Source organism: Pyrus communis, chromosome 15 (assembly GCF_041283825.1).
Source record: "Pyrus communis isolate YQ-2024b chromosome 15, ASM4128382v1, whole genome shotgun sequence".
NCBI lineage: Eukaryota > Viridiplantae > Streptophyta > Magnoliopsida > Rosales > Rosaceae > Pyrus > Pyrus communis.
Window position 1 is genome coordinate 36,406,023 of NC_142579.1, and position 24,084 is coordinate 36,430,106.

The following is a 24,084-nucleotide window of genomic DNA, read 5'->3' on the forward strand; positions in this document are numbered from 1 at the left end:
TCATATAAAATGAGGATTTTATGACTCTTAATTACTCAAATGATCGATCAAATAATGACGACATTATTGATCAAATATTGGGAAAATTCTTCAATACTACGAGTATTCGATGACCTAAATTAATTTGAATTATTGCTCCAATCTAGCAATCATTTTCAGCAGAAACAACACATGATTAAGTCACTTTCTTCCTGCTATTTTGCTAATTAGATATAAGATTAATATTGAAAAGTAAGACCTGTCCATTTATATCATGTAGTGCAATCTGCCTCGTAATTTTTCAGCAGCAACAGATGATAAAGGAAAGGAATGAGAGGTAGAAATGGAGAGGGAGAGTGACGAAAACCAAACTACAAGAGAGGAAAAGGAAACATAATATAAAATAACTTTTTTCTTCGGATTTGGGGATGCTCATTGTTAAAGAGGGATAACGATTGTATGCCCTCTCACTTCCGGTGCCCTCATGTTTTGTGTGGTTATGGTTAAACCACGTCAACATTTTATATTATTTTTTTATAAAGATAATAAGACAAAAATGAATAGTTATATAAAATGTTGACGTGACTTAATCGTGACCACACAAACAGAAAGACACGAGAGAACACCGAAAGTGAGAGGACAGACAATCCTTATCCATTAAAGAGTGTCATCACGTTAGGTGTCAATTCACGAAGCGCTTGATTTTTGAATCAGGAATGGAGTTCATTTGGCTATAGTATCATCTCAATCTTCAAAGTTTAGGCACGGATGATTTCAATACTTAGATGTGTTCCCCTTAAGAGTGCAAATGGAATGCAGTGTCTGGTAGCCGTATCTGATATGCTACAAACTCAGGAGTGACTCGCCACATCTTGATTGTATGCATGACTTATCACATAAGATGGTATAAGAATGTGGCATCACTGAGCCGCCTCTGCTTCCTGAGGTAGTAGGATTTTGGGACAAGCCCATATTTCGTGCAACTGGTTCATCCATTTAGGCTTTGAAGAGTGTGAAAGACAACAGTCGGATAGAAAGTATTGCTACAGAGTCCACGTCCTGTTTGATTTCAAGACCTTGATCACTATAGTGAACGACTGAACTTGTTATCAGGACAGCTATTTGAAATCAGTGAACGATTGAACTTGTTATCTCACAAGTAACATTTTATGATCAACCAAAATAGCAAGGGCGGTTAATGAACTTTAATACTGAGCCCACCCACAAGATCCTGGGATAAATATTAGATATGGAAAGAGAAGTGTACATTACAGCACTCATATATAAGTACTTGCAATCCTAAAGATGGTTAAATTTGTGACGAATATTAACCATATGCTGCTGACTTGTAGTGAAACTCATCGATCGTGGAATATATTAAGCCTTCCTCCTCAAGAGACCTGATAGCTTCCCTGGAATAGCAAAGCGAAATTCAGTGTAAGAACAAAAAGATAAAAGTAAATCCAGGAGAGAGAGAGAGAGAGAGAGAGTACAAGATCTTTCCCACAGGAACTTTCAGGTGCTGGGAAAGTTCATCTCTGTGTATCCCCTTTTCTTTTCCACTGCAATAAAAAATTAAGTCCCAAAATTGAACAGAGTAAAAAGTTGAAATTAAGCACCCGCAGCCAATGCATCTTACACGAAAAGAGGTGACACTAAGAAAACCAAAATGAGTAAAGAAGTTCCTAGTGAAATTGTGACTCACATGCTTGAAGGCTGCTGCAGATAATCAAGAACCAACTGATCACAGCTCTTTAGTCCATCAACACTAACTTGCCCAGAGAACTACAAAATTGAACATTAATTGCTTGCTAAACAAGTGAAGACAGTTTGAGATGTAATTGTTCATAATCAGAGACAATACTTGGTTTGACGGGGCTGTCTGATATCCAGTTGACCCACTCCGCACAGGAGTGTTCAGAGATGAGTCCATAGGCTGCACTTGAGTGGCAGCATTCCCTTGCAGCTTTAATGAATGTAAATACACCGTAAGTAAATTAACAAATTATGAGGTACAGTCTATCCAAATTCCTCTTCAAGCTAATGAATGCACAAAACAAAGTAATTCTTCCATCAATTCAAAATAGTAATGATACCTGTAACTTGGATGTCAGCAGGTGGGTATGTATGCACTCAATGAAGTGGAAAGCAACTTCGTCAAAGTTTTTCACAGGCCTGGAACAAATTCAAGGCATATACTATTGATTTTAGTATGAGTGGTCATTAGGCAGAGTATGAACAAAGCATCATACACAACAATCATACATTCATCAAAAAAATGATAAACAAAAGCATAAAAAAAAGAGTACTACTAGTCTGCATCAATCATGCAGTAAATCAACAATAACAGAATGCTTGCCTTACAGAAAAATTACAACCAAAACTGATGAATGAAAAAACATTTGACAAAAACTTTTACTCAGTTATCCAAAATTAAATTCAATACATTTTCCTGGAACAGTTGTCCAAAATCTAGCATCTTTGATCACGCACAAAGGCCTCGTGTGTTAAATTGGGCATGGATAGGACTATTCACTACATTGAAGGCATTATGAAGGAAGAAATGGATGACAACTTCCATATTTTGTTCAAGTTACTCATGAAGAAAAGTTCTCCCCTTTAATCCCACCATTTTTGTGGGAATAAGTAGGGATATCTTTTCTTCATGAGTAACCTTCAACTTAGATAAAAATATGAAAGTTGTCATCCATTTCTTCCTTCAGATTAGTGAACCTCACTTACAAACGCGGCCAAATACTTCAACATAACTTAGAGGACAAGGGGAATCTCCCAAAAAGTTAAGAAATTTTAGAGCCAGATCAAAATCTCTGTAGTTACAAGACATCTCCACTATTACAAATCCATCATTATCTTGCTTCAAACATATAAGATGCAATGTTTGTGTGTGTTCACATGCACAGTGCACCTGTGTGTATACGATGTACAAATACTAATATGTGACAAGTCCTCCCGTCATCATACTACTACAATTGAAAATCCAAAATTAGCCATATGATGCATTAGCGCAATGAGATCTACATGCACTCAGAGTTATACAAAAAAGAAAGTTTTCTATAACCATACCTCACAGAGAAGGCAACTATCTGTCGAACACCTTGAAAGACTTTCAAGTGTCCATTAACACGAACATACATTCCATCTCTGTTGCAAAATAAATCAAGACATAATATTATAAGAACGTCACAATGTTTTGGTCGCTCAACAATCCCGATATCTATATAAGGTGTCAAAATTTCAATGAAGAACTCACTGATGATAGGGAGAGAAACTTACTCTATTTCCTGCATTTCTCTGGAGTCAAAATTCTCATTCACCCTGTTAAGAAACAGAGAGATCCAAAACTTAAAACATTTCGGGTCTATCTATATATTCATTTTTAGCTTAAGTTGCCAGATTGTGCATTGCGTTGAACACCAAAACGCAATAATCTCTTCAAAACAGCTAACAATGTGATAATATAAACTCAATCAAACAGGGCAACGCAAAAATTACCATCTTCGGCACTTGATTCGCCCTGTTCCGTCATCCACAGTGAAATCAACATCAGTATTCCTTTCGGCTTTGTCAAAAACCATCCCAACCACCGACACCTAAACCAACCAAATATCATATTAACTGAAACATTCCGAAAATCTCTCCCTTTCCATTCAATTGATTGCTATGAGCAACAAACAATAAAATCCTGATGAAACTAAAAAAGGTGCGTACATACGTTAGCAACATCTGCACCGCTGATCACAAAGTTCGATTTTTCATCACCGGACTGATGGGCTTCGCTGATCTGCTTCACCGTAACCGGAACCAATCCGTGAGTTTCGCGTCTCTGAAACAACAAATACAACAAAAATACTTCCAAAATCAATCAAACAACAAAAATCAACGGGCGACAATTGAGAGGAAAGTGAGCAAACACCGACCTTGCCGAAACCCTAAATCGGATTTTAACAAAAATCAAGCAAAATAACCTTCAAACATCAAATTAATTAAATATATATATTCTTATTTTTTCATTTTTTCACAGTTACTGAAGGGAAGCGTTACCTTGGCCGGAGAGGGAGTGGAATCGCCGAATTGAGTGGACTGAGAAGCCATGAAACCGCCGCCGGAGAAGGCGTTCGTGGCATCGAATTGGGAGCCTGAGAACATCTTTGAAACCTTTGGAGAGAGAAACCGATCAGGGAAATGAAAGAGAGAGGAAGTGGAAGTGGGCGGTATGAGATGAACTGATGCTTTTATATGAGAACTTTAGGAAGGCAAGTATTCTTCCCGCCAATCTTGTTTAACTTTTTTATTTTCCCGCTAAATCTTCATCTTCTTCGCATGGGAAAAAAGACCCGGCTTTCACGGGCCAAATCGAATCTGTCTTTATTCAATGATAGGTAACACTGAAAAAATTGATTATTTACATATAGTATGTCATTATACACTCATCAATTGTTTATATTCTACCCTTGCAAAAAATGTATAAAATTTTCTCCAAAGCCATATAATCGATTTTTAAGATAATTATCAACGCTATTGTTTGTCAAAAAGTAAAAAAATCATCCATACGTGTAAATTTATACAAAAAAAAATCAGTCAATCTAAAAAAAATGCTAATAAAATGTAACCCTATGTCATGTGAAATGGAGAAACAAATTCATGTGGATATCTGTTATTCAGATTGGTCACGGTAAGTAGTAGGAAATCCCAATAAACATCTCATTTCTTCAACTTTCAAGTCTTTCATATAATTTGTTGTTTGTCATTTAGATTTAGAAGAAATGGTATATGAATTAGAAATTTGAGTTTCACATGGAGAAATGTCCTTACTTAGACATGTCACTCACTCTGAGTTCGAAAACATGATTCCATGCCCATAGTTGCGTGAGGTCGTTAGTCTCTAATTAATCCACATAATTTTGATAAGCAATCGTCTTATTTATCAGAAAAACCAAGAAACATGTCACAAAGATGATTGACGTAACATACTTACAATCAGAGTTCATATGAAGCTAAGAACGAACCGCGTCTATTCAACAAAGTGAACACATCAACTCATCGGAGCGAGACAAACCTGATAAACAGATAACACACATTGTATATATTTTCTAACAAAGCGAAAATGTTAGTGGGTTAGATAGTTAGTTGTTAGAGAAGAGAATTAATGAAAATTGTATAAAAAATGCACAAATATAATTATTTTCTGCGGCCATGGTAAAAAAGTATTTTCCATTGAAGTGCTAAGATAATTCCCCTTATGGTGTAATTACTGAAAATATATAAGATAATTATAAAAGGGAAGAAAGAAAAATGACCACAAGTTCATAACCGATGGAAGAAGAGAGGATTTGCAGAGTTGCCTATCACTTTCAGAGAGCCACTGTCCCACACGTTTGCACTTAATCCATAACATTTCCTGTACAAAATTGTATGTGGATTCCCATCCATCACACAAAAGATAAATATGTTAATATCTTTTCAGTTTTCCAACTAATTTTTGAATTCGTTATTACTCGCTCTCTTCTTCCTCCTCCCCCTAACCATCGAAGTTCATCCCATTCCCATTTCACTCTCTGAATCTCTCAGCCTCCACTCCCAGAGCAGAATCCATGAATTTGCTCTGCGTAAATTGCGTAACCGCAGCTCCGTTCCCTGCCAATCAGCATCTGAGCTCGCGAGCTCACACTGTGCCGAGCCGTAGAAATGCGCCGTCCAAGGCTCCGGCGTCGTTTGATTACAGGCTCCGAATGCGAGGAGGCAAGAAACCGTTGCGATTCCGAGTTTCTAATGCCGCAATCGAAACGCGGAGGAGCTTGGCGGCGTCTGCGGGGGAAGGGCAATTGACCAAACCTAGCGCCGCCATGGAGCAGCTCGACTTCGAACGCGGCGTTTGCGTGCCGTTTCGCAAGTACAGTCCAGAAACTGTATGAAACTGAACTCTAGCTCAGTGAACTTATCTCTCATATTTTATTAATTTCTTGTAAACTTTAGTGAAGTTTTATGTTAATCTTGTGATAATATGCAAATGATCAAGCCGGGTTGGAATTCAATTTATCCGTTAGGTTTCTGAACTGAATTCGAGTTTGATTTCGGATGATCCTCTAGTTAAAAATTGGATGTGTTTTTTTGTTAGTGTGATGTACTCAAGTTGGCATGAATTTCTTGATGTTATTTATAATTAGGTGAGAAATACGGTGTTGAAATCCAGAGGAGCAATTGTGTCGTTACTTTCGAGGGGTGTGGAGATTGTGTGGAGTTTGGGATTGTACTGGTCTACCTTGGCGTATGACTACTTCGTAGGAAGGGACGAAGAAGTTGTTTCAGATCGTGCTCGGCAGCTTAGAAACCTCCTATGTGATTTGGGGCCTTCTTTCATTAAAGCCGGCCAGGTTTGAACCTCACTCATATGAGTTATATCCTTCTGTCTTTGCTTAAATATGTCAGTTTACTTTCATTGGATTAACTGCAAAACTGAACTTTGTCATAGCAAAGCAAAATAACAGAAAATAATGCATCAACTGTAGGTTTACTATCAAGTTTTAATAAGAATAAGATGGATTATGCAATGAAGATGTACTATGTTGAGATCTAAAAATTTAGATGTAACGCTACATATATTAAAAAGATTGAAAGACTAGAATTCATTGTGGTCGATTTTATGCATTTGGGATTACGATTTTTAGGTTAATTCTAATATTTAGGTAATAATTCTTGATGAACAGATCTTTAAATTCATATTCTTGTGCAATTAAACACATGCCTGATTTCACCCATGTATTGAAAGGTTCTTGCAAACAGACCTGATATTATCAGAGAAGATTATATGAACGAACTGTGCATTCTTCAAGATGACGTTCCTCCCTTCCCCAATCAGGTAAAATCTCAATTTACCAAAAAGTTATTGGTTCCAGTTGCTTGCATTTGTGATGAGACACTTCTACTGTGTGGGGTTTGCTTAACTTATTCTAGCATATGGCATGCATTGCTTCAGGTTGCCTTCAACATAATAGAAGAAGAAATGGGGCGACCCCTTGAAGCTGTTTTCAGTAAAATTTCTTCTCAGACGATAGCAGCTGCCAGTTTAGGTCAAGTATACCGAGCTACGTTACGTGACTCTGGCAAGGAAGTTGCTATTAAGGTTTACCAAAGGGCCTTTTCTTAGGTCATTAACAGCTCTACATTTAATGTGTTGTGACAATGCTGAAAACATTACTGCGGCAAAAATGTTGAAAAAAAAAAAAAATCTAATTTATGTTTTTTTCACTTACAGGTTCAAAGGCCGCAGATAGAACCTATAATATATCGGGATCTTTTTCTGTTCCGAACTCTTGCTTCATTCTTAAATGGCATCAGTCTGCAGAAACTGGGGTGCAATGCTGAGCTGATTGTTGATGAATTTGGTGAGAAGCTTTTGGAGGAGCTTGATTACACTTTGGTACCTTTCAGACCTGTGCTATGGGAGGACAAAAATTAGACTTTGGCGCCATTATATTATGCCTATGGCCTCATTAACATTGTCATTTCAATGCAATTTAAACCGCTTTTTTTCTTTCGACCTTTCTAATTAGTACTCCAACTCTCTTTCCTCTAAACAGGAAGCCCGTAATATTGAAGATTTTCTTCTGAACTTTGAAGGTGATCCTACTGTCAAAATTCCTCTAGTTTACAAAGAGCTTTGTAGTTCACGCGTTCTAGTGATGGAGTGGATTGATGGCATTCGGTGCACTAACCCACGGGTATGATTGTCAAGATAAAAGACGGTATTTTAGAGCAATGAGATATCATATCTATAGCAATAATAACCTGCCCTGCATTTCAGGCTGTTAAAGAAGCTGGTATTGATGTGAATGGGTTCTTAACGGTTGGAGTCAGTGCTGCATTGCGGCAATTACTGGAATTTGGGTTGTTCCATGGGGATCCACATCCTGGAAATGTTTTTGCCATGCGTGATGGGCGTATTGCATATGTGGACTTTGGGAATGTTGCTGTGCTTAGTCAGGTGAAATATGCACTTCCATGGTATTCAGTAATTAATGAATGAGAGAGTAGTAAAGCCCCTTTTTTTTTTTTATCTTTAGTACATCGGCATCGGACACTTTGTTGATTATTGAGGTCAATGAGAGAAATCAATGTAAAAGGGTATCTCTTTCCATCGCATCCACGGCCAAGATGCAAAGATGTATCACTTTCCCTTAGTTCAGAGTCTTGTAATATACTCTTTTAAAATTTGAAATCTTCAATTCTCCTTATGGCCACGAGGGTTAACATAACATTGTAACTATGCATACATGGACCATGACAGCCCAGCCACCAAAACTATTGCATTTCTATTGTCTTTATGAAAATAGAATGTTTTATATTTGCTATTTTTTTATTATGGGTTAGTAACGTTAGTTTATTTTAATTTACATGTCCTACATGTTGATCTATATTTTAATTTTTTTCAGCAAAATAAACAAATTTTGATTGACGCTGTTGTCCATGCTGTAAACGAGGACTATGTTGAGATGGCAAATGATTTCACCAGACTTGGCTTCTTGGCTCCTGGGACCGATGTCTCTCCTATTGTTCCAGCTTTAGAATCGATATGGCAGAACTCTGTTGGAAAAGGACTGTCTGACTTTAATTTTCGAAGCGTTACCGGTAATTTCATGTCCTAAAGTCTTTACTTTTACTTCCGTTTTTTGTTTTCTTTCCATGGAAAATCTACGTTGTTTTAGAACTCTTGGAACTTGGGAATGCATCTCCCTTGTCTACATTATATAATATACATTGTGGTTTAGAATCATTAGATGTTCATTTGGGACACTCATAATATTTGAAGCACATTTGCTCGGGGATGTAAGAATAATAACTGTATAAAGATGACATTTAGCATAATTTGTAAAGTTCCTTGGCATTATACTACATCGGTCCGGCTTCACCACGATTAAGGGTTTATAGATTTACAGAGAGCTACCTCTTACTATGTTTTGTAATAAAAGAATACAAAGTATTATTGCTGTTATAATATTTCACTGTCAAAAAATTGACAAGAGTATCCTATAGAACACCTCACTGTTGTCAGCTAACAGTAAGGGTGTCTACTGAAAGCGAGAGTTAGGCAAGGTTGATTTTAGTTCTCTAATATTAAGATTTTATCTGGAAATTGTATGATGCCTTCGCTCTAGCTTACTTGTCAAATTTATAAATTTTATGTCGGGGTACCTGGTAATGTTGGGAGTTACCTCATTCTTATAATAGAACATTACATTCAAATTCATTGTGCATGTGTGTGCATGTGCGTGTGCGTGTGCAGACTGCTGATATGTTTTCTATTACGATTTAGTTGCCTGTAGGGTTTTCTGATGCTTTGAGGGAAATGAATAATTGTGTTTTGTTAGTTCCTTTTATTTATCTTTTCTAGTGTAGTTTTTGACATGCACTATGCTTTTCGCTGGCTCTGCTGCAGGGAAGTTTAACCAATTAGTCTACAACTATCCCATCCGTATCCCGGAGAGGTTTTCCCTTGTCATCCGTTCTTTATTGACTCAAGAGGGCATCTGTTTTACTTTGCAGCCAGACTTCAAGTTTCTTGAGGTAAGGGCAGATCTTTTTTCGTACTTTTTGTGGGTATCATATCTTTTAATTGATGTTATTCGGCATGTAAAAGTTTTCTGTAATGGATTCAACCCAGTGGTATATGTTGTTGAATTTTTTTTTTAAACATTACTTTGAGTTATTTATATGCTATTTATATGCTACGACGGAGTGCCTGCCATGTTTTACATTTAGAAACCTCATATCTCATATGCAAATTTTGTTATTGCGATGATAGCCATCTGTGTTGTACATGCTTTCCTTCCCCATACTATTATTGACATTATTCAGTCAAACAGGTTGCCTATCCATATGTGGCAAAGCGCCTCCTGACAGATCCAAACCCAGCTCTCCGTGAACGCCTCATACAGGTGTGTTTAAAGCTAGCTATTATGTATGTGATGTACTTGGAAGCCTGTTAGTTGAATAACTTGAATTTAAATCACATCCAATCCAAATACATTCAAGAACCCTTCGTACTCCTTAACTTGCTCTGCAGTTGAAAAAATGAAGAAAAATAAAAAGTTGCTGCGAATGAAACATGCAGTATTGCCCACAGGAACAGCTATATTGATTTAGAGGAATTTTCTGATTAACTAGTTTAAAGCTATTTTTGCTGAAATAGAGATCCTTTGACAATAATCTGCTTCTGGTTTTAGGTACTTTTTAAAGATGGTGTTTTCCAATGGAAGCGGCTAGAAAACCTTATTGTTCTGGCCAAAGAAAACGTAACCAAGATGAACAGCAATCCTGCATTTCAAGCTGTAGACACGTCAGTATCTGCTCATGGGCATGCTTGCCTATTTGTTTGTTCTTCTGCTTAGGAGTTTAAAACCCTATATTTTCTTGGGCTGTTTTTTGCAGGCAACGGTCAAGAGAATTGCAAGTTAGTAGGAAACTGGACCTCACTGACACCATCAAAGATGGAGCTCGCCTTTTCATTTTTGATGAAGGAATTCGTAGAAAGCTTATTCTTGCTTTGACGGAAGATTCAAGGCTTCACATTGAAGAGGTACGAAAATCTGACAAAACTATTATTTTCATAAAAAATAAAAGATAACGACCCAAGAATTGAGTTTTGATAAGATATGTTGTCAATGTGTCTTCTCTCTAGCTTGTGGATGTGTATAGACTCGTTGAAGATCAGATAGACATACCGTCAGTCGCAATGGAAGTAGCACGAGGTAAAAAACTTCATCTTGCCCTTTGTAAACTCAAGTTTTAGTCTACGAATCAGAGTATTTGCAACCGTATGTTTTACAAAAGCCGAATCCCAAGTAGATTCACTTGTATCAATGGGTTCCATTTTTGCGAGAGATGCGGTAAGCAATGTGGTACAAACCTACAAGTAGCATTACTTGCCAGATTGTTTATAACGTGGCGCAAGGAAACCGATTATTTATTTTCCGAACTTTTGTGTTTATATCTCAAAATCCTGTGCTCGGACTTGCAGATTTCCCAACCGTTATACGAGATCTGATGCTTTCGTGGAGTGATTCGGTGTTATCTGATAGATAGACCAAGTTTTGGAGTTGAGCTTCAAAAACGTAATCCAACTTACGAGTATTATACGACACAGAATGTTTACACTCTTATCGGATGAGAACCTGCTACCTCAAAGTTGTAAATTGCCTTGCAAATGTTGTAAATGATAAACCTTCACTGTATATGTATACGAAGGGTCATATGGTATATAGCAAAAAGTATCTGCAAACCAATTGCAGTTTTTGGGGCAAATCACAAAATATTATCCCTTTTGGGGCAAATTGAAGTAGTAGTGATATTATTACCAAATATTTGTAATTAATTCTTGTTTAATTCTAGAACCAATGAGAGAGATACTTATAGAGTCGTTGAAGATCAAGGTAATCTTGTGGGTGCTATTTATTACTTAGACCATTTTTTCGGGTTATAAGTTATAACATCATTCGTATCACCCTTGAAAAAAAATTAGACAAATCTAAAATCATTAAGACATTCATTTGTAGTGAAGAAAATTGACGAATACGTTTTTACAAAGAAACCATAAACTTTTAATCTAACAGTCATATGATTTCAGATTTGGGTGATTTTTTATAGACATGACCTTTGAGAGAAGGCATAAAAGATAAAAAGTTCAGATCATTGAATTATATTATGAAGTGAACTCCATAATTTCCAAGTTCTTTCTTTCTCTCCCTCTCTTTCCTTCTCATTTTAAAAATAAGAAGAAAAAAAATTAGGCACATACACAAGAGTGCATTTTTGCTCACCAAAGTGGCAATAATATTTACCATCTTATTTATCACTGTTAAATGAGTTTGAATTTAAAGCAAAATATGTGGACATATGCTAGTTACATTAAATACATGTAGGTATTATATCCAATTTCAATTTCTTTTCCCCCAAAATTCCGGTTTTCTCAATTCATCCAACCAAAAGAAAAGAAAAAAGGTTTTTTATTTTATTGGAAAGATTTTTATTTATTTTTGGTCGAAAATTTTAGTAGTAGGAGCCTAGAAGGTGTTCGGGAAATCTCTTTCCTTCAGTTTCCTCCATAATATCCAGTCCCAGTATTAACCCCACAGGAAACGAACAAGAAGAAGAAGAAGAAGAAAAGGAAAAAGTACCATCTTCTCCCTTTGCTCCTCACTACTCCTGCTGCACCAGGTAAACCCTAATTCTCCTCTTCAAGCATTCCAATTCATCCAATTTCAATGTGCGCCACTGCGTCTCTTGGAATTTCTTCATCGGATTTTACTTTTCATCGAATTTTACTGAATTTTGCCCCAAATTTCTCATTCGGCATAAATGCGTAATTAACAAGCTGTTCTAAACTTGTTTGGTTGCTGAGAAAGCTGTTGATTTGAATTTGCTTTTCTATTTTCTCCCAGTTGCTTCAAGTTTTGATTTTTCAGATCTTCTTCTTTTTAGAAAGCAGAGCATTTCAATTTTGTAATAGGCAACTGATTGTTTTCGGGTTTTCGTGTGATTCATGTGGCAGAGAGATAGAGCAATTCATTGCGCAGCTGGAATTCAAACTCTTACGATAGTTTTCGGCATTGAATAAGCATTGTTCTGGTTTTGATTAAGTCACGCTTAGTAAATCAACCCGTCTTAAGGGCTGCGGCGGTGTATGCACTGGGTATGTTGCTCATTTTGTTTTGTGGTTACTGACTTTTTATATGTATGTATATTTGTATCTAATTGAGCCAGTTCTTTCCATAGGACCATGCCTCATAAAGTAAACTACGGAATTGATTATGATGATGAGTACGATGCTTATGAAGATTATGATTATGATTATGATGATGATGATGATGAGTCTGGAATAGAAAAGAATGGTTAGTGATCGTTTTACTTGAATTTATTTTCATTCTTCACCCAAAGTTGTCCTTGAATCTGCATGGTAGTTTACAGCTTTGAAGTAATTCTTAGTTTGCTTCCTTCCATTTTTGGTAGTGTATATTTGGTTTGATGGATCTATTTTGTTGGTTCACTCTTCAAAAATGCAAAGATTTAATTCACTTTCATCTTGGAATATACTTTTGCAATCTAGAAGTAGAAGATGTTTGTTTGTCCAGTATTTGAGATTTCACATAATGACATAGTACCTTGCAATCTGAAAAATGCTAAGTTTGTCAATGCCAAGTCTTTGTAAAAAAATTCCTTATTTATCTCTTTACCTTGTTCATCTACTAATTACAGCCATTACATATATACATCTTAACTGTTGTATCCGCTGCTGAATGTGTAATTGCAGTAACAGGCAAAGCAGTTGAGTCAAAGCGGGAAACTGAAAGGCCTAAGGTCTGGAGTTGTTCCATTTGCACGTATGATAATGAAGAGAATATGTCTGCATGTGACATTTGTGGGGTTCTTCGCAACCCTTTGTCTAAAAGCAATAGAGATAATAAAACAGGTATTGAGTGTATCCTAAACCTTTGTGAGCTACTCTGTGAGTTTCTTACTTTTTATTTCCTGGGAGTTCTGTGTGGCAAGGACATTCCATTGCCTAAACCCTCCTCTCATATTTTTTTATATAAGAAGATTTTGCATGTATTTGTTGGTTTGGGAAAGGATACCGTGCTTAATCTTATATTATATGACATCGCCCTTTGGGTAGATCTCATCTTTTTTAAGGAACAGTTTGTATGTTAGTCTTTGTTACTCAGGTTTCATTTCAATTTAATGCCTTTTAAAAAACAAAATAAAAGTCAAGTTCATTGCCCTTTTTAGAAATCTCTTTCATGCAGTTGAAGGCAGATGCAAAGATTCTGGAGTATCTATAATGGCCAAGTCTATTTTTGCATCATTGCCGCACCAGAAGCCAAAACAGGCTGTACTATTTCATCAGCAGAAAGATGATTCTATGATAGAAGAGGGCAATAACTTCCACAGGCTTGGGGATTTCAAAGGACCTATTCATGAATTCCATAACACTTTTAATGTTCATAACAAACACCGTATTGATATAGGTCTGCACTCTTTTTCCTAAAGATGATTTAGAGTAGAGTTAGAGCATCACCATTTTCACAGTTGAGAGATACTTTTTAATCCAAGCATCTACCATCTTTTACTGCTTAAAGAATGTCATTATATATATTTGTGGCATATATGTTCTGAGTTCTAACTTTGCTTGCTTTGATGATACAGCTCCTTTCAAGTTTGATGTTCCATCCCCAGATGACGTGGTTTCTAATGGATTGTGGTCCTCCAAAACAGGTTCAAAAGGTATGCTTTTCTTATATTATTAAAATTCCATTGTGGGTATTTTTTTGTCACAACTTACAGTCCACACAGAAAGGTTCCCGTATTATTATATAGTAACCTATGGACTAGAAGAAAGCTATCTTAAAATTTGAGATTTTTGATAGCATAATATATGTAATCCAGACTTTCAATATAAGTGATCTAAAAGTCCTTGCCAAAACCTGGACAGAACTTTTCATTGTTTGAATTTGTTTGGGGGTCTTCAACAATGGGTTTCCTTCAGACTCTTAATTTTTTTTCTTTGATTGGTTTTGGACTGAGAAGAAGTCTGCTACGGTAACTGACATATAATGCCTTCCTAGTGCATTAAGTGATTAGAAGTATCTATTTTTCAGAAAACAAGCTATATTGGTGAGTTTTCTAAATATACTTTTATTAGTCTTTTTGTGAGATAAAATTGTTTGATAGGGTTCTCTAATATGTTTTATTTGCAGCTGGTGTTATTGACTTGAAATCTTCAAAAGCTTCCTCAAATGTTGCGAAGAAGAGTAGTGTAGTTAGCATACAATCAAGTGCTGAATGGTCAGGTAGCTCATCTACAATGGCACAAAAAAGGGAACAAGGTAGATTAGATAAGCAAAATCAGTTGGAGAATCGGACAGTTAGTTATCACCATGGAAGTAGTGGTGCGATTACTATACAAGAAAATGGTAAATTTTCAGAGAGTTCATCTGCTTCGCAGCCAACAAGCAGACGTGACAGTGGGGTTGAGAGCACTTCTGAAATTAGGGGCAAGTCACAGAGTGTTACCAGTGGCTTGAAAAACATGACTTTGGATGCTCGATCTGGATATTCTAATAGTGTTAGTGTTCGAGAATCTCGTTCACAAGCGGACTATAAACCCGAGAAGTGGATGCTTCCTGACCAAGCTGTAGATACACTGACTCAACTGAATCTTGCAATAGTAAGCCCCACTAGATTATGGTCTTACAATCCTACTCGTTGTCCTCCTCCTACTGTCAGTTGATAGGAAATGGAGCCAATTTTTGTTTCACTTGTTATTGTAGGTTGGTCATGTTGATTCTGGAAAATCAACACTCTCAGGTAGGTTGCTTCACCTTTTGGGAAGGATATCTCAGAAAGAAATGCACAAATATGAGAAAGAGGCAAACTTGCAGGTAATCTAATTGCGATTTTTTATTTGAGTACTTTTGAAGCTTGAATCTCGTGTTCAAGTTGGGTTCATGATTTAATCAGGGAAAGGGGTCCTTCGCATATGCTTGGGCATTGGATGAGAGTACCGAAGAGAGGGAAAGAGGAATAACTATGACAGTGGCTGTTGCATACTTTGATTCCAGAAAATATCATGTTGTTGTGCTTGACTCACCTGGCCATAAAGATTTTGTTCCTAACATGATATCTGGGGCAACACAAGCTGATGCTGCGATACTTCTCATAGATGCGTCTGTTGGTGCATTCGAAGCTGGTATGGATGTTGGCAAGGGACAGACAAGGGAGCATGCACAACTTATTAGAAGTTTTGGTGTTGATCAAATTATAGTTGCTATTAACAAGATGGATATTGTTGAGTATTCCAAGGATCGATTTGATTTGATCAGACAGACACTTGGAACATTTCTCCGTTCCTGTGGTTTCAGAGATTCTTGGGTGTCTTGGATTCCATTGAGTGCCATGGAAAATCAGAATTTGGTGACAGCTCCTTCTGATGTCCGTTTATTGTCTTGGTGAGTGCACTTGTTTTTCATCTCTTTAAAATCACTGCTGATGATGGATAAAAGATGAAATGTTGTCTTTATTCGAAATGTAGGTGCAAACTCATTTTTATTTTACATATTAGGATTAGAATTTTGTGTATTAGCTAAATTCTGGGCTTCATTAAGAAGTTTTTGGTCTACTTGTTTCTCTTCATGTTACTCACCCTCCTCCCTCACTCTCCTATTCTATCTCAAACTCCACCTCTCAAAGCAAGCTTTGCTCTGCATCAAATACATTTTCACCCTCTTGAAGGATCTTCCATCTTTTTATTTATGAAAACTTTTCATATCATTCAGAAGCCACTGTAAGGAGAATAACAGGATAGTAACTTGTTTTATGTGAGGTTCATTTTCAGTAGGGCCTCATGTAATAAAATCAAAAGTTCATATTGATAGTGGCTCGCCTTAAGAAGTAGACAATTGTGGCATTCTTAATGAAAACTTTGGAGAACTTTTCCTTATTGCTGCTGATATTGTGAGTGAAAATGGTTTGAGGTAACTGAATTGCAGGTACCGTGGACCTTACCTGTTGGATGCAATTGATTCCCTCAAGCCTCCTACAAGAGAGTTTTCAAAGCCATTGCTGATGCCTATATGTGATGTCATCAAATCTTCTTCACAAGGACAGGTGTCTGCTTGTGGTAAATTGGAAGCAGGAGCTCTTCGAAGTGGATTCAAGGTATGTTGGTGGATAGTATTAGAAGTTTCCATAAGTAATCTGACTACACGTCTGTCATTTCTCATATGAAAAGTTCATTGAATCGGTTAAGATCATAGATATTTCCTCTGTTCGAGAATTTTCACACACATGTACTGCTCACATGCATGCATATGGAAAATTGTCCTTTTATCAGACTGGTCTATATTAGTATTCTGAAAAGTGACATTGTCATACAACTTTTACACGTGAACACAGTTAACGAAAGTCTTGATGTAGTTCAAGATTAAGTGATACATTCACACGATTGGATTGCTTTGGAATTTTTATACTTATATACCACAATTTGTAGTTCAAGATTAAGTGATACATTCACGCAATTGGTTGCATCGGAATTTATTGTATTTATATACCACAGTTTGTTGCTCATTGGGTTTGGTGGACATGAGCTATTGAACTGGCTGTCCGTTTCTCTTTTAATGTTACCTGGAGAAAGTTGTCCTTATGATTAGATGGCAGGCTCATGCATATTCTAATGCAAGTAATCACTTTAATTAAATTCAAGTACATCTAATATAAGTCAGCAGTTCGTTTGCTTTACCACTCCTGTATCTTTCCTTGTACCATAGCCATAATCTGGTGAATTGTGTAGGTTCTGGTTATGCCTTCGGGAGAATCAGGGACTGTACGCTCGTTAGAACGTGACTCTCAGGCTTGTGCAATTGCAAGGGCTGGAGACAATGTGGCTGTTACTCTGCAAGGCATTGATGGAGGTCGTGTGATGGCAGGAGGTGTGCTCTGTCACCCAAGTTTTCCAGTTGCAGTTGCAAAACATTTGGAATTGAAGGTGCTTGTTTTGGATGTTACAACCCCGATTTTAATTGGCTCTCAGGTGTGTATTTCATTTGCATGAAAATTTTACTTTTCTTTTTGCGCCACTCTTTTTGTGGAAATCAAATATATAATACATCTGGAATGAGCAGTTGGAATTCCACATACACCACGCGAAGGAGGCTGCGAGAGTGGTAAAGATTTCATCATTGCTTGATCCAAAGACTGGAAAAGTGACAAGAAAGGCTCCTCGCTGTCTTACTGCAAAGCAGAGCGCGGTCATAGAGGTGAATAAAATCAAAACCATTGCTGCTCTTTCAGTTTACAGTTTACAGGTTAACCTCACTGTACTTTTGGTAGTAACAGTAACATTATTCCGATCCTTTCCTGCCTGTATTTCAGGTAATTCTTCATGCACCGGTTTGTGTTGAAGAGTTCTCCAACTCCAGAGCCCTTGGGAGGGCCTTTTTGAGGGCGTCAGGAAGCACTATTGCTGTCGGTGTTGTAACCCGGATTATAGAGGAGCAGAAGTAGTTCGCGCGCAGTTACGATTGTGTGCTACGAGAATTGGATCGACTGGTCATACACTCTACCAACCCGCAATGGGGTTCCGGGGATTAGGTCAGTTTTTGGTAGTGGCGGATAATTTTGGGGTTTGATAGGAATTTCGAGGTTCGGTTGTTGTATGTGCATTCAGTAGTCTCGGCTCATAAACTATATATACACATGCACGCACCAAGTGGTTTGTACCTTGTTGAGGACCTATATAGGTAATTTGCAAAATTTTTTGGTTCTTTCAAATATTTACGTGAAATGAAAATTAATCAGGGTTTCGTGTATAATTTTTTTCTTAACTGCATTTATCCCTGCATCCGACGTCATTTCAAATCCTCCGTTCTTACAGTAATTTTTCTTAACTGCAGTCGTAGGAGGATTGGTTTCTGGATTTTGGCCTAATTATTGGTCTCCGAGTTAGAAGTCCGGGAGTATTGGTTCTTAATCTTGTCACAGCCTAAACTTAGTTAAAAGAATCATTTCTCCACATTGCGATAAATTAATTAATAATATCTGCTAATTATCGTTTGCTCCTCGTAAAACATTTTTAATTAATTGATTATATAAATTTTCTCAACTCTTTCGTTTGCACGAGATGAAATCCATGATACCGTAGGATCTTCTATAAAATTCTTCTGATGTCATATTAATGAAAAAGAAAATTAAATAATTGAGCAAATAAATAAATAAAATCGACTTGGTTTCTTCTTTCACATTCGTTTATTGTAATTAAAATATTAGATATTGGAACCAGCCACTTGCCGTGTTATTTGAATTGATCTCTAATTAAACAATGGGACTAAAATCATGAAAATCATTATCATTTAACACTTGCACGTCTAATTCCGCCAAACATGACTATTTTTATATTTAAGCACTAAAAACCAGCAATCTCACTTTCTTATATGCATATTTTTTTGAGGTTGTTGTGGGTATGAACAATTCTCACACAATAACTGAACACTAAGAGCTGACAAGAGTACATTGTCATTGTGACTGAACTGTAAAAGAGGTTTATCACATCTGATTCGACAGTATTTGTCCGCTTTTAAGACGCCACTTGTTCTCATACAACGTCATGTGAATAAAGTTTACACATGCGTCTCATTGATATACGATATCAAGATTGTGTGCACGTATTGTGAAAGTTTTTTTTTATATCCTTCATGTCACGCACGTAAATTTTCTCGATCTAAAATTTAAATTTAAAAGTCATATCCTGCATTTTTTTAATTTTTCTTTCGCGATGAGTGATCTATAAAATTAATAATTAGGTTTTACATATAAAAATTTAATGAATTTTTATATCAGTTAAATCTTGTATAATACTCGTACTATTAAATGTTACGCACCATCATGAGAGTGTCATTTTAACGTAAATATTTGAGTCCGTGCTTTTACGCCAAAGAAATGAAGGACAAAAGAGTAGCTTTTGACTTTGGAGAAGCTGCGACTGTGCGAGGAGGAGGCTTGACTTTCCAGGCATGCAATGCAAATGCAGTACCGCCAACCGTGTGGGCACAACCCGTCGCCTCACAAATCACAATTTCACACGCCAACCTTTTGAAAGTCAAATCCATTCTTTTCGTTTTTTGTCAACTTCAGTTAATGTTTTTTCTTTTTGAGTACATTAATATAGTTTTACATTAAAAAGAGTGGGAATTCGACTAAACCATATACAATGGGGAATTTAATTTGGTATTGAATTCGTGATTCACGAGATTCGAACCTAAGACCTTTTACTTTCAAATAAAGAAGAATATCACCAGATTGTAGCACTGCGTGATAACTCCAATTCATGTTTGATCAACCATATAAAATAATTTTTATTTTTTCAAAATATGATCTTTTACGTTTCTTTTTAACCTGAAAAAGAAAAACGTTATTAAAACAAATCACGTCGTATATTAAATTCACACATACCAAATTGTAATAAAGAATGACAAAAAGAAAAAAAAAATTAAAATAAACGCAAAACTGATTATATGTCTCAGTCCAAAATAAAACTATCTTTTACTTAGTCGTCGAGGACTGTTAACTCCTTCTGCTCTCCTCTCTTCGTGCCTCTTCTCGTAACCTTGAAAAAAATATATATAAACCACCATACTATGGAGGTGTCGGCGTCGACATATCCATATTAAACTACTGTGAAATTCTAGTAACAAATTGTCCATAATTTTGCTGAATTAAGTACAACTCCCCACTGTCCACTCCACTCCCCACATCACAAAGTGTGAACGCTAATGGATTCTGTCACTCTTACATGAGCTTTGGTCAAAGAAAAAGGGCACAACAGTCATTTACTCGAAAAATTGATGTGTGACTTTACCTTGTATATATGAATATTTATGATATACGTAAACGTTTTCTTGATCATCTGATTAATTAAAAATGTATGGTCACTCATTGTTAAATTGATATCAAAAGTGGAGTGAACGTCTTTTGAATGTTTGTATCTTACCACCTAACAAATTTAAGAACGAATGATCATGAATTTTTTGACAACCAGGTGATAAAAAGAATGGAACTCATGCAATAGTGGTATATATATCCATCTTTTGGAAAAGAAGAAAACCGAGAAAAAAAGTAGAAAAGAGAAAGAGAGACCCTACCAACCTACTCCTCCCAAAGCTGACCTCTCCCAATCACACACAAAACATAAACAAAAGAGAGAGACCAAGAAAGAATGCTCTCTTTACTCTCATAGAACTTTGAACAAAGACCAAAAAAATAAAATAAAATCTCTCTCATTCCTGAGGCCCTCTGTCTCCTCCTCTTTGGTCTCCATCGCCACTTTGGGTTTTCCCCCATTTTTCAATCGAAGATTCTCATATAATAGGTGAGACCCAGGTTCCCAATTCTCTCTCTATTTTCTGGGTTTCTTTTGCCCTTTCAGATTGATACTTTGGTTGTGAATTTGGGTTGATTTTATTGGTTTTTGTTGATTTTACTGGATACCCATTAGAGTAAAGTTTTCATCTTTTAACTCTCCACCACCGATTTTGCTGCCTTGGGTTGTTGGGATCATTTCTCAGTTGACTGATTAACCCATGTTTTGGTTTGATCAGTTTTTGTAATTACTTGCCGGTTCTGATTCATATTTTGTCAGAACAACTGTGATTCTTTGTTGTTTATGCTGGATGTTAATCAATTTGTTTAATTTGAATGATTTTGAGCTGATTAATTTATTTTTAATATCCATACAGCTTAATCGATGTTTTCTAATTCGACATAGTTACTTGGGTTTGCCTGTTCTAATGTGTCAAGATATTTGGTTGTTGAATTTGATTGGATGATATATATTGACTGAGTAGGCTGAAGGAATCGCTTGTGGAAATTGATTTTCTGCGATGGCTGTTTGCTTCTGTTGACTTTTCTTAAGGGTTGAACTAATCAACATTCAACCCGGAGAATTTGACAAGCAGACAGTGTAACCTAATGGCTACTGAAACCAACTCAGAAGAAGGAAACAAACGAATTGAGATTATATATATTGTTTTCTATGTTGTTTGGTTACTGTGCTTGGCTAAATCCATACAGTTGACCTGGTTCCTTTCGATTCAAAGGATACTGAACATACTTTACTTTCCTTAGTGACCTTGCTGCGCATTTGGATCATAATTTTTTTTGGTAATATGCTAATTTAACAGAAAGTGTTTTTGATGGGTTGTACTGGTTTCAGTATATTTGTTTGAAAACTGGTCTTACTTGGCTCATTACAACTGATCCTTGTTAGAGTAATGTCTACAAACTCATCCTTCTCATAACCCCCCGTGCGTGGTCCCTCTTTCTCAATATATGTCATTTATATGGTTCCTCTAATGTGCTTTAATAGCCATAGTCATTGGAAATTTTGTTTTTAATTCTAGGTTATTGAAGTTTTTTTTTTCTTCCAAAGAGTAGAATATGGTGAACAATTTTGCATTTCTTCATCTTCCTAGCTTTGCCGTACTCTATTCATTCATACGTATGTGATCCTTTACTGTGCAGAGCCTCATGTAGGATGCTATCATATTGGATCAGTGGCTTTTAACCTGGAAGATTGGTTAGTCTATGCTCAGAGTTTCCATTGTTTAAGTGGTGCTTCTGATCCGGCGCATGCCATGTGCTTGTGTTAATTCTAAGCAATATCCCCTGTCATGGCCTTTGAAGCTAATCAAAGAGGGCTTCGACCCTGTTTAATCAATATGGATGATATTGAGTTAAATGTAAACTGGGAAGACGTGAATTGTCCTATATGTTTGGACTTTCCTCACAACGGTGTACTACTTCAGTGCTCATCTTATGAGAAAGGGTGCCGTCCTTTTGTTTGTGACACAGACCACTTACACTCCAATTGTTTAGACCGCTTCAAAAGTGCATATGGTATGTCATCTCCTTCAAAACCAGTTGTGAATCCTGTGGAAAATACTGAGCCAAAGGCATCAGAAGACGATTGCAAGCCTACTTGTCCTTTGTGTAGGGGGGAAGTTACTGGGTGGGTTGTTGTTGATAAGGCTCGTGCACATCTCGATGTGAAGAAGCGTTGTTGTGAGGAGCATCGATGTACATTTATGGGTTCGTATTTGGAATTACAAAAACATGCTCAGCTGGAGCACCCTCATTCTCGTCCTTCAAAGATTGATCCTGCTCGGCAGCTTGATTGGGAAAATTTCCAGCAGTCCTCCGAGATCATAGATGTTTTGAGCACTATACATTCAGAAGTCCCTCGCGGGGTGGTTTTAGGAGACTATGTGATTGAATATGGTGATGATGAGACTGGAGATGAATTTGAGGACTTCCATGGGGATGAACGCAACTGGTGGACCTCCTGCATCTTATATCAGGTTTTCGATAACTTAAGGAATTCTAGAAACAGAAGAAGGTCAAGAGTTGGTGACACAAGAAGAGGAAGTCGCCGAGCAAGCTCTGATAATTCAAATTCTGATGAAGGTTCTGTGACATCTGTTGAATTCCCAGAGTATAGGGCAGATGAGATGGATGATGAGTTTATGAGTACAACTGGCCCCTCCAGAGGAGGCTCTAGTTATCGCAGGTGTGTAATGTTTTTTTTTTCATTTCCTGTATGGCATTTCTTTAGATTTTAATTGTTGACATCATTTATCTGTATGATGGTATCTTTTTGTTTCGACATCATTTTTTAAAAATCAAAACAGAATCTGTAACTTATCATGTTATGCTATGTATCCCCGAGCAATCATCGTTAATGACTATTACCCTAGTACGAGAAATCTAATCCACCATCTTTTCTGAAATTCCCTTAAACAAATGCACCATTTGATTCATTTCCTTGTTGGACTGATTGTGCCAGTAGGAATCTCTTTAAGTGCAGCTTTTGGAGAGCTCAATACTGGCACATACATGTACATACCGCTGAGCATACGGCTCTTGTTTAACTTCCGTATAAGATTGTAGAATTCATTTGTTTCATGTCGTTTCCTAACATTTATGCATATTTCTCTTTTATTTGCAGTTCCCGTAGACGTCGTTCTCGCTTCTATGACAATTAGGTAAGCTTATACATTCGTTCACTCTCAAGTTTTCACAGAATTAGAAAGTTGTTTAGCAGACTAATCTGGGCCTTAATATCTAAAAGACCGACTCATTTTCTGTGTGGCGTTAGGTTTCGTAGCCCTCAAGCTCTCGTCTTTCATATAATAAACCGAAGTTACGGTACATCTATCAATTTCATACGACGTGTATTGTATCCTCTGGCAGGGCGTAACTAGAATAGAAGAAGTGAAGGAAGGAAGGAAAGAAAGAACGAGATCCATGGGAAGACAGAGGAAGTGGATTGGCACTGGGATGGGATGCTTGCTGTGGATCTCATCTCTTGAGTGCTTTTACATGTAAAAGAAAAGCTACATCTGGATTGTACATTGTTGAATCTGTTATGAGATGTGCTGATTGCTTCAAATCTTATTAGTTTTTCATTCGACCTTCGCTACATAATCCCCATGGCCTTCATTCTTTCTTGCCTAGGTAGACGAGGACATGATTATTATTTTTCCC

General features: G+C 36.8%; 4 protein-coding genes across 12 annotated transcripts; 3 read left to right on the forward strand and 1 right to left on the reverse strand.

Annotated features, from left to right (window-relative positions):
- Positions 1-1,178: 1,178 nt before the first annotated feature.
- Positions 1,179-4,377, reverse strand: LOC137712718 (replication protein A 32 kDa subunit A). The gene is made up of 10 exons (XM_068451863.2): positions 4,042-4,377; positions 3,713-3,823; positions 3,493-3,590; positions 3,274-3,315; positions 3,064-3,141; positions 2,076-2,154; positions 1,844-1,945; positions 1,685-1,764; positions 1,473-1,541; positions 1,179-1,391 (listed from the first exon to the last, which is right to left on the reverse strand). Exons 1-10 carry the CDS (start codon positions 4,144-4,146, stop codon positions 1,307-1,309), a joined length of 849 nt encoding a protein of 282 aa, XP_068307964.2. The 5' UTR covers positions 4,147-4,377; the 3' UTR covers positions 1,179-1,306.
- Positions 4,378-5,294: 917 nt separating this feature from the next.
- LOC137714678 (protein ACTIVITY OF BC1 COMPLEX KINASE 1, chloroplastic) lies at positions 5,295-11,425 on the forward strand. Its single transcript, XM_068453829.2, has 14 exons — positions 5,295-5,906; positions 6,165-6,371; positions 6,767-6,856; positions 6,974-7,120; positions 7,253-7,417; positions 7,578-7,718; positions 7,802-7,981; positions 8,430-8,625; positions 9,434-9,561; positions 9,861-9,932; positions 10,221-10,333; positions 10,426-10,573; positions 10,676-10,745; positions 11,015-11,425. The coding sequence occupies exons 1-14, from the start codon at positions 5,592-5,594 to the stop codon at positions 11,077-11,079; spliced, it is 2,037 nt and encodes a 678-aa protein (XP_068309930.2). The 5' UTR covers positions 5,295-5,591; the 3' UTR covers positions 11,080-11,425.
- A 701-nt stretch (positions 11,426-12,126) lies between these two features.
- LOC137736306 (uncharacterized) lies at positions 12,127-18,649 on the forward strand. 7 transcript variants are annotated; one of them, XR_015956866.1, is made up of 13 exons: positions 12,546-12,685; positions 12,769-12,884; positions 13,304-13,462; positions 13,797-14,018; positions 14,197-14,274; positions 14,748-15,217; positions 15,321-15,431; positions 15,511-15,998; positions 16,539-16,707; positions 17,339-17,578; positions 17,670-17,804; positions 17,920-18,287; positions 18,441-18,649. XR_015956866.1 is itself a non-coding variant. In XM_088686092.1 (13 exons), the coding sequence occupies exons 2-13, from the start codon at positions 12,773-12,775 to the stop codon at positions 18,049-18,051; spliced, it is 2,244 nt and encodes a 747-aa protein (XP_088542218.1). In that variant the 5' UTR covers positions 12,546-12,685; positions 12,769-12,772; the 3' UTR covers positions 18,052-18,359. The 7 variants fall into 7 exon arrangements, 6 of the variants coding, with proteins under 6 accessions (XP_088542216.1, XP_088542219.1, XP_088542218.1 ...); XM_088686092.1 differs by lacking the exon at positions 18,441-18,649 and having other exon boundaries at positions 14,748-14,872; positions 14,945-15,217; positions 17,920-18,359; XM_088686090.1 differs by lacking the exon at positions 18,441-18,649 and having other exon boundaries at positions 12,127-12,685; positions 17,920-18,359.
- A 1,839-nt stretch (positions 18,650-20,488) lies between these two features.
- LOC137738896 (uncharacterized) lies at positions 20,489-23,989 on the forward strand. Of its 3 annotated transcripts, none has more exons than XM_068478371.2 (4): positions 20,489-20,911; positions 22,063-23,107; positions 23,546-23,582; positions 23,791-23,989. In XM_068478371.2, exons 2-3 carry the CDS (start codon positions 22,212-22,214, stop codon positions 23,580-23,582), a joined length of 933 nt encoding a protein of 310 aa, XP_068334472.2. In that variant the 5' UTR covers positions 20,489-20,911; positions 22,063-22,211; the 3' UTR covers positions 23,791-23,989. The 3 variants fall into 3 exon arrangements, with proteins under 3 accessions (XP_068334472.2, XP_068334479.2, XP_088541891.1); XM_068478378.2 differs by having other exon boundaries at positions 20,649-20,911; positions 23,696-23,989; XM_088685765.1 differs by having other exon boundaries at positions 20,726-20,911; positions 23,705-23,989.
- Positions 23,990-24,084: the final 95 nt, after the last annotated feature.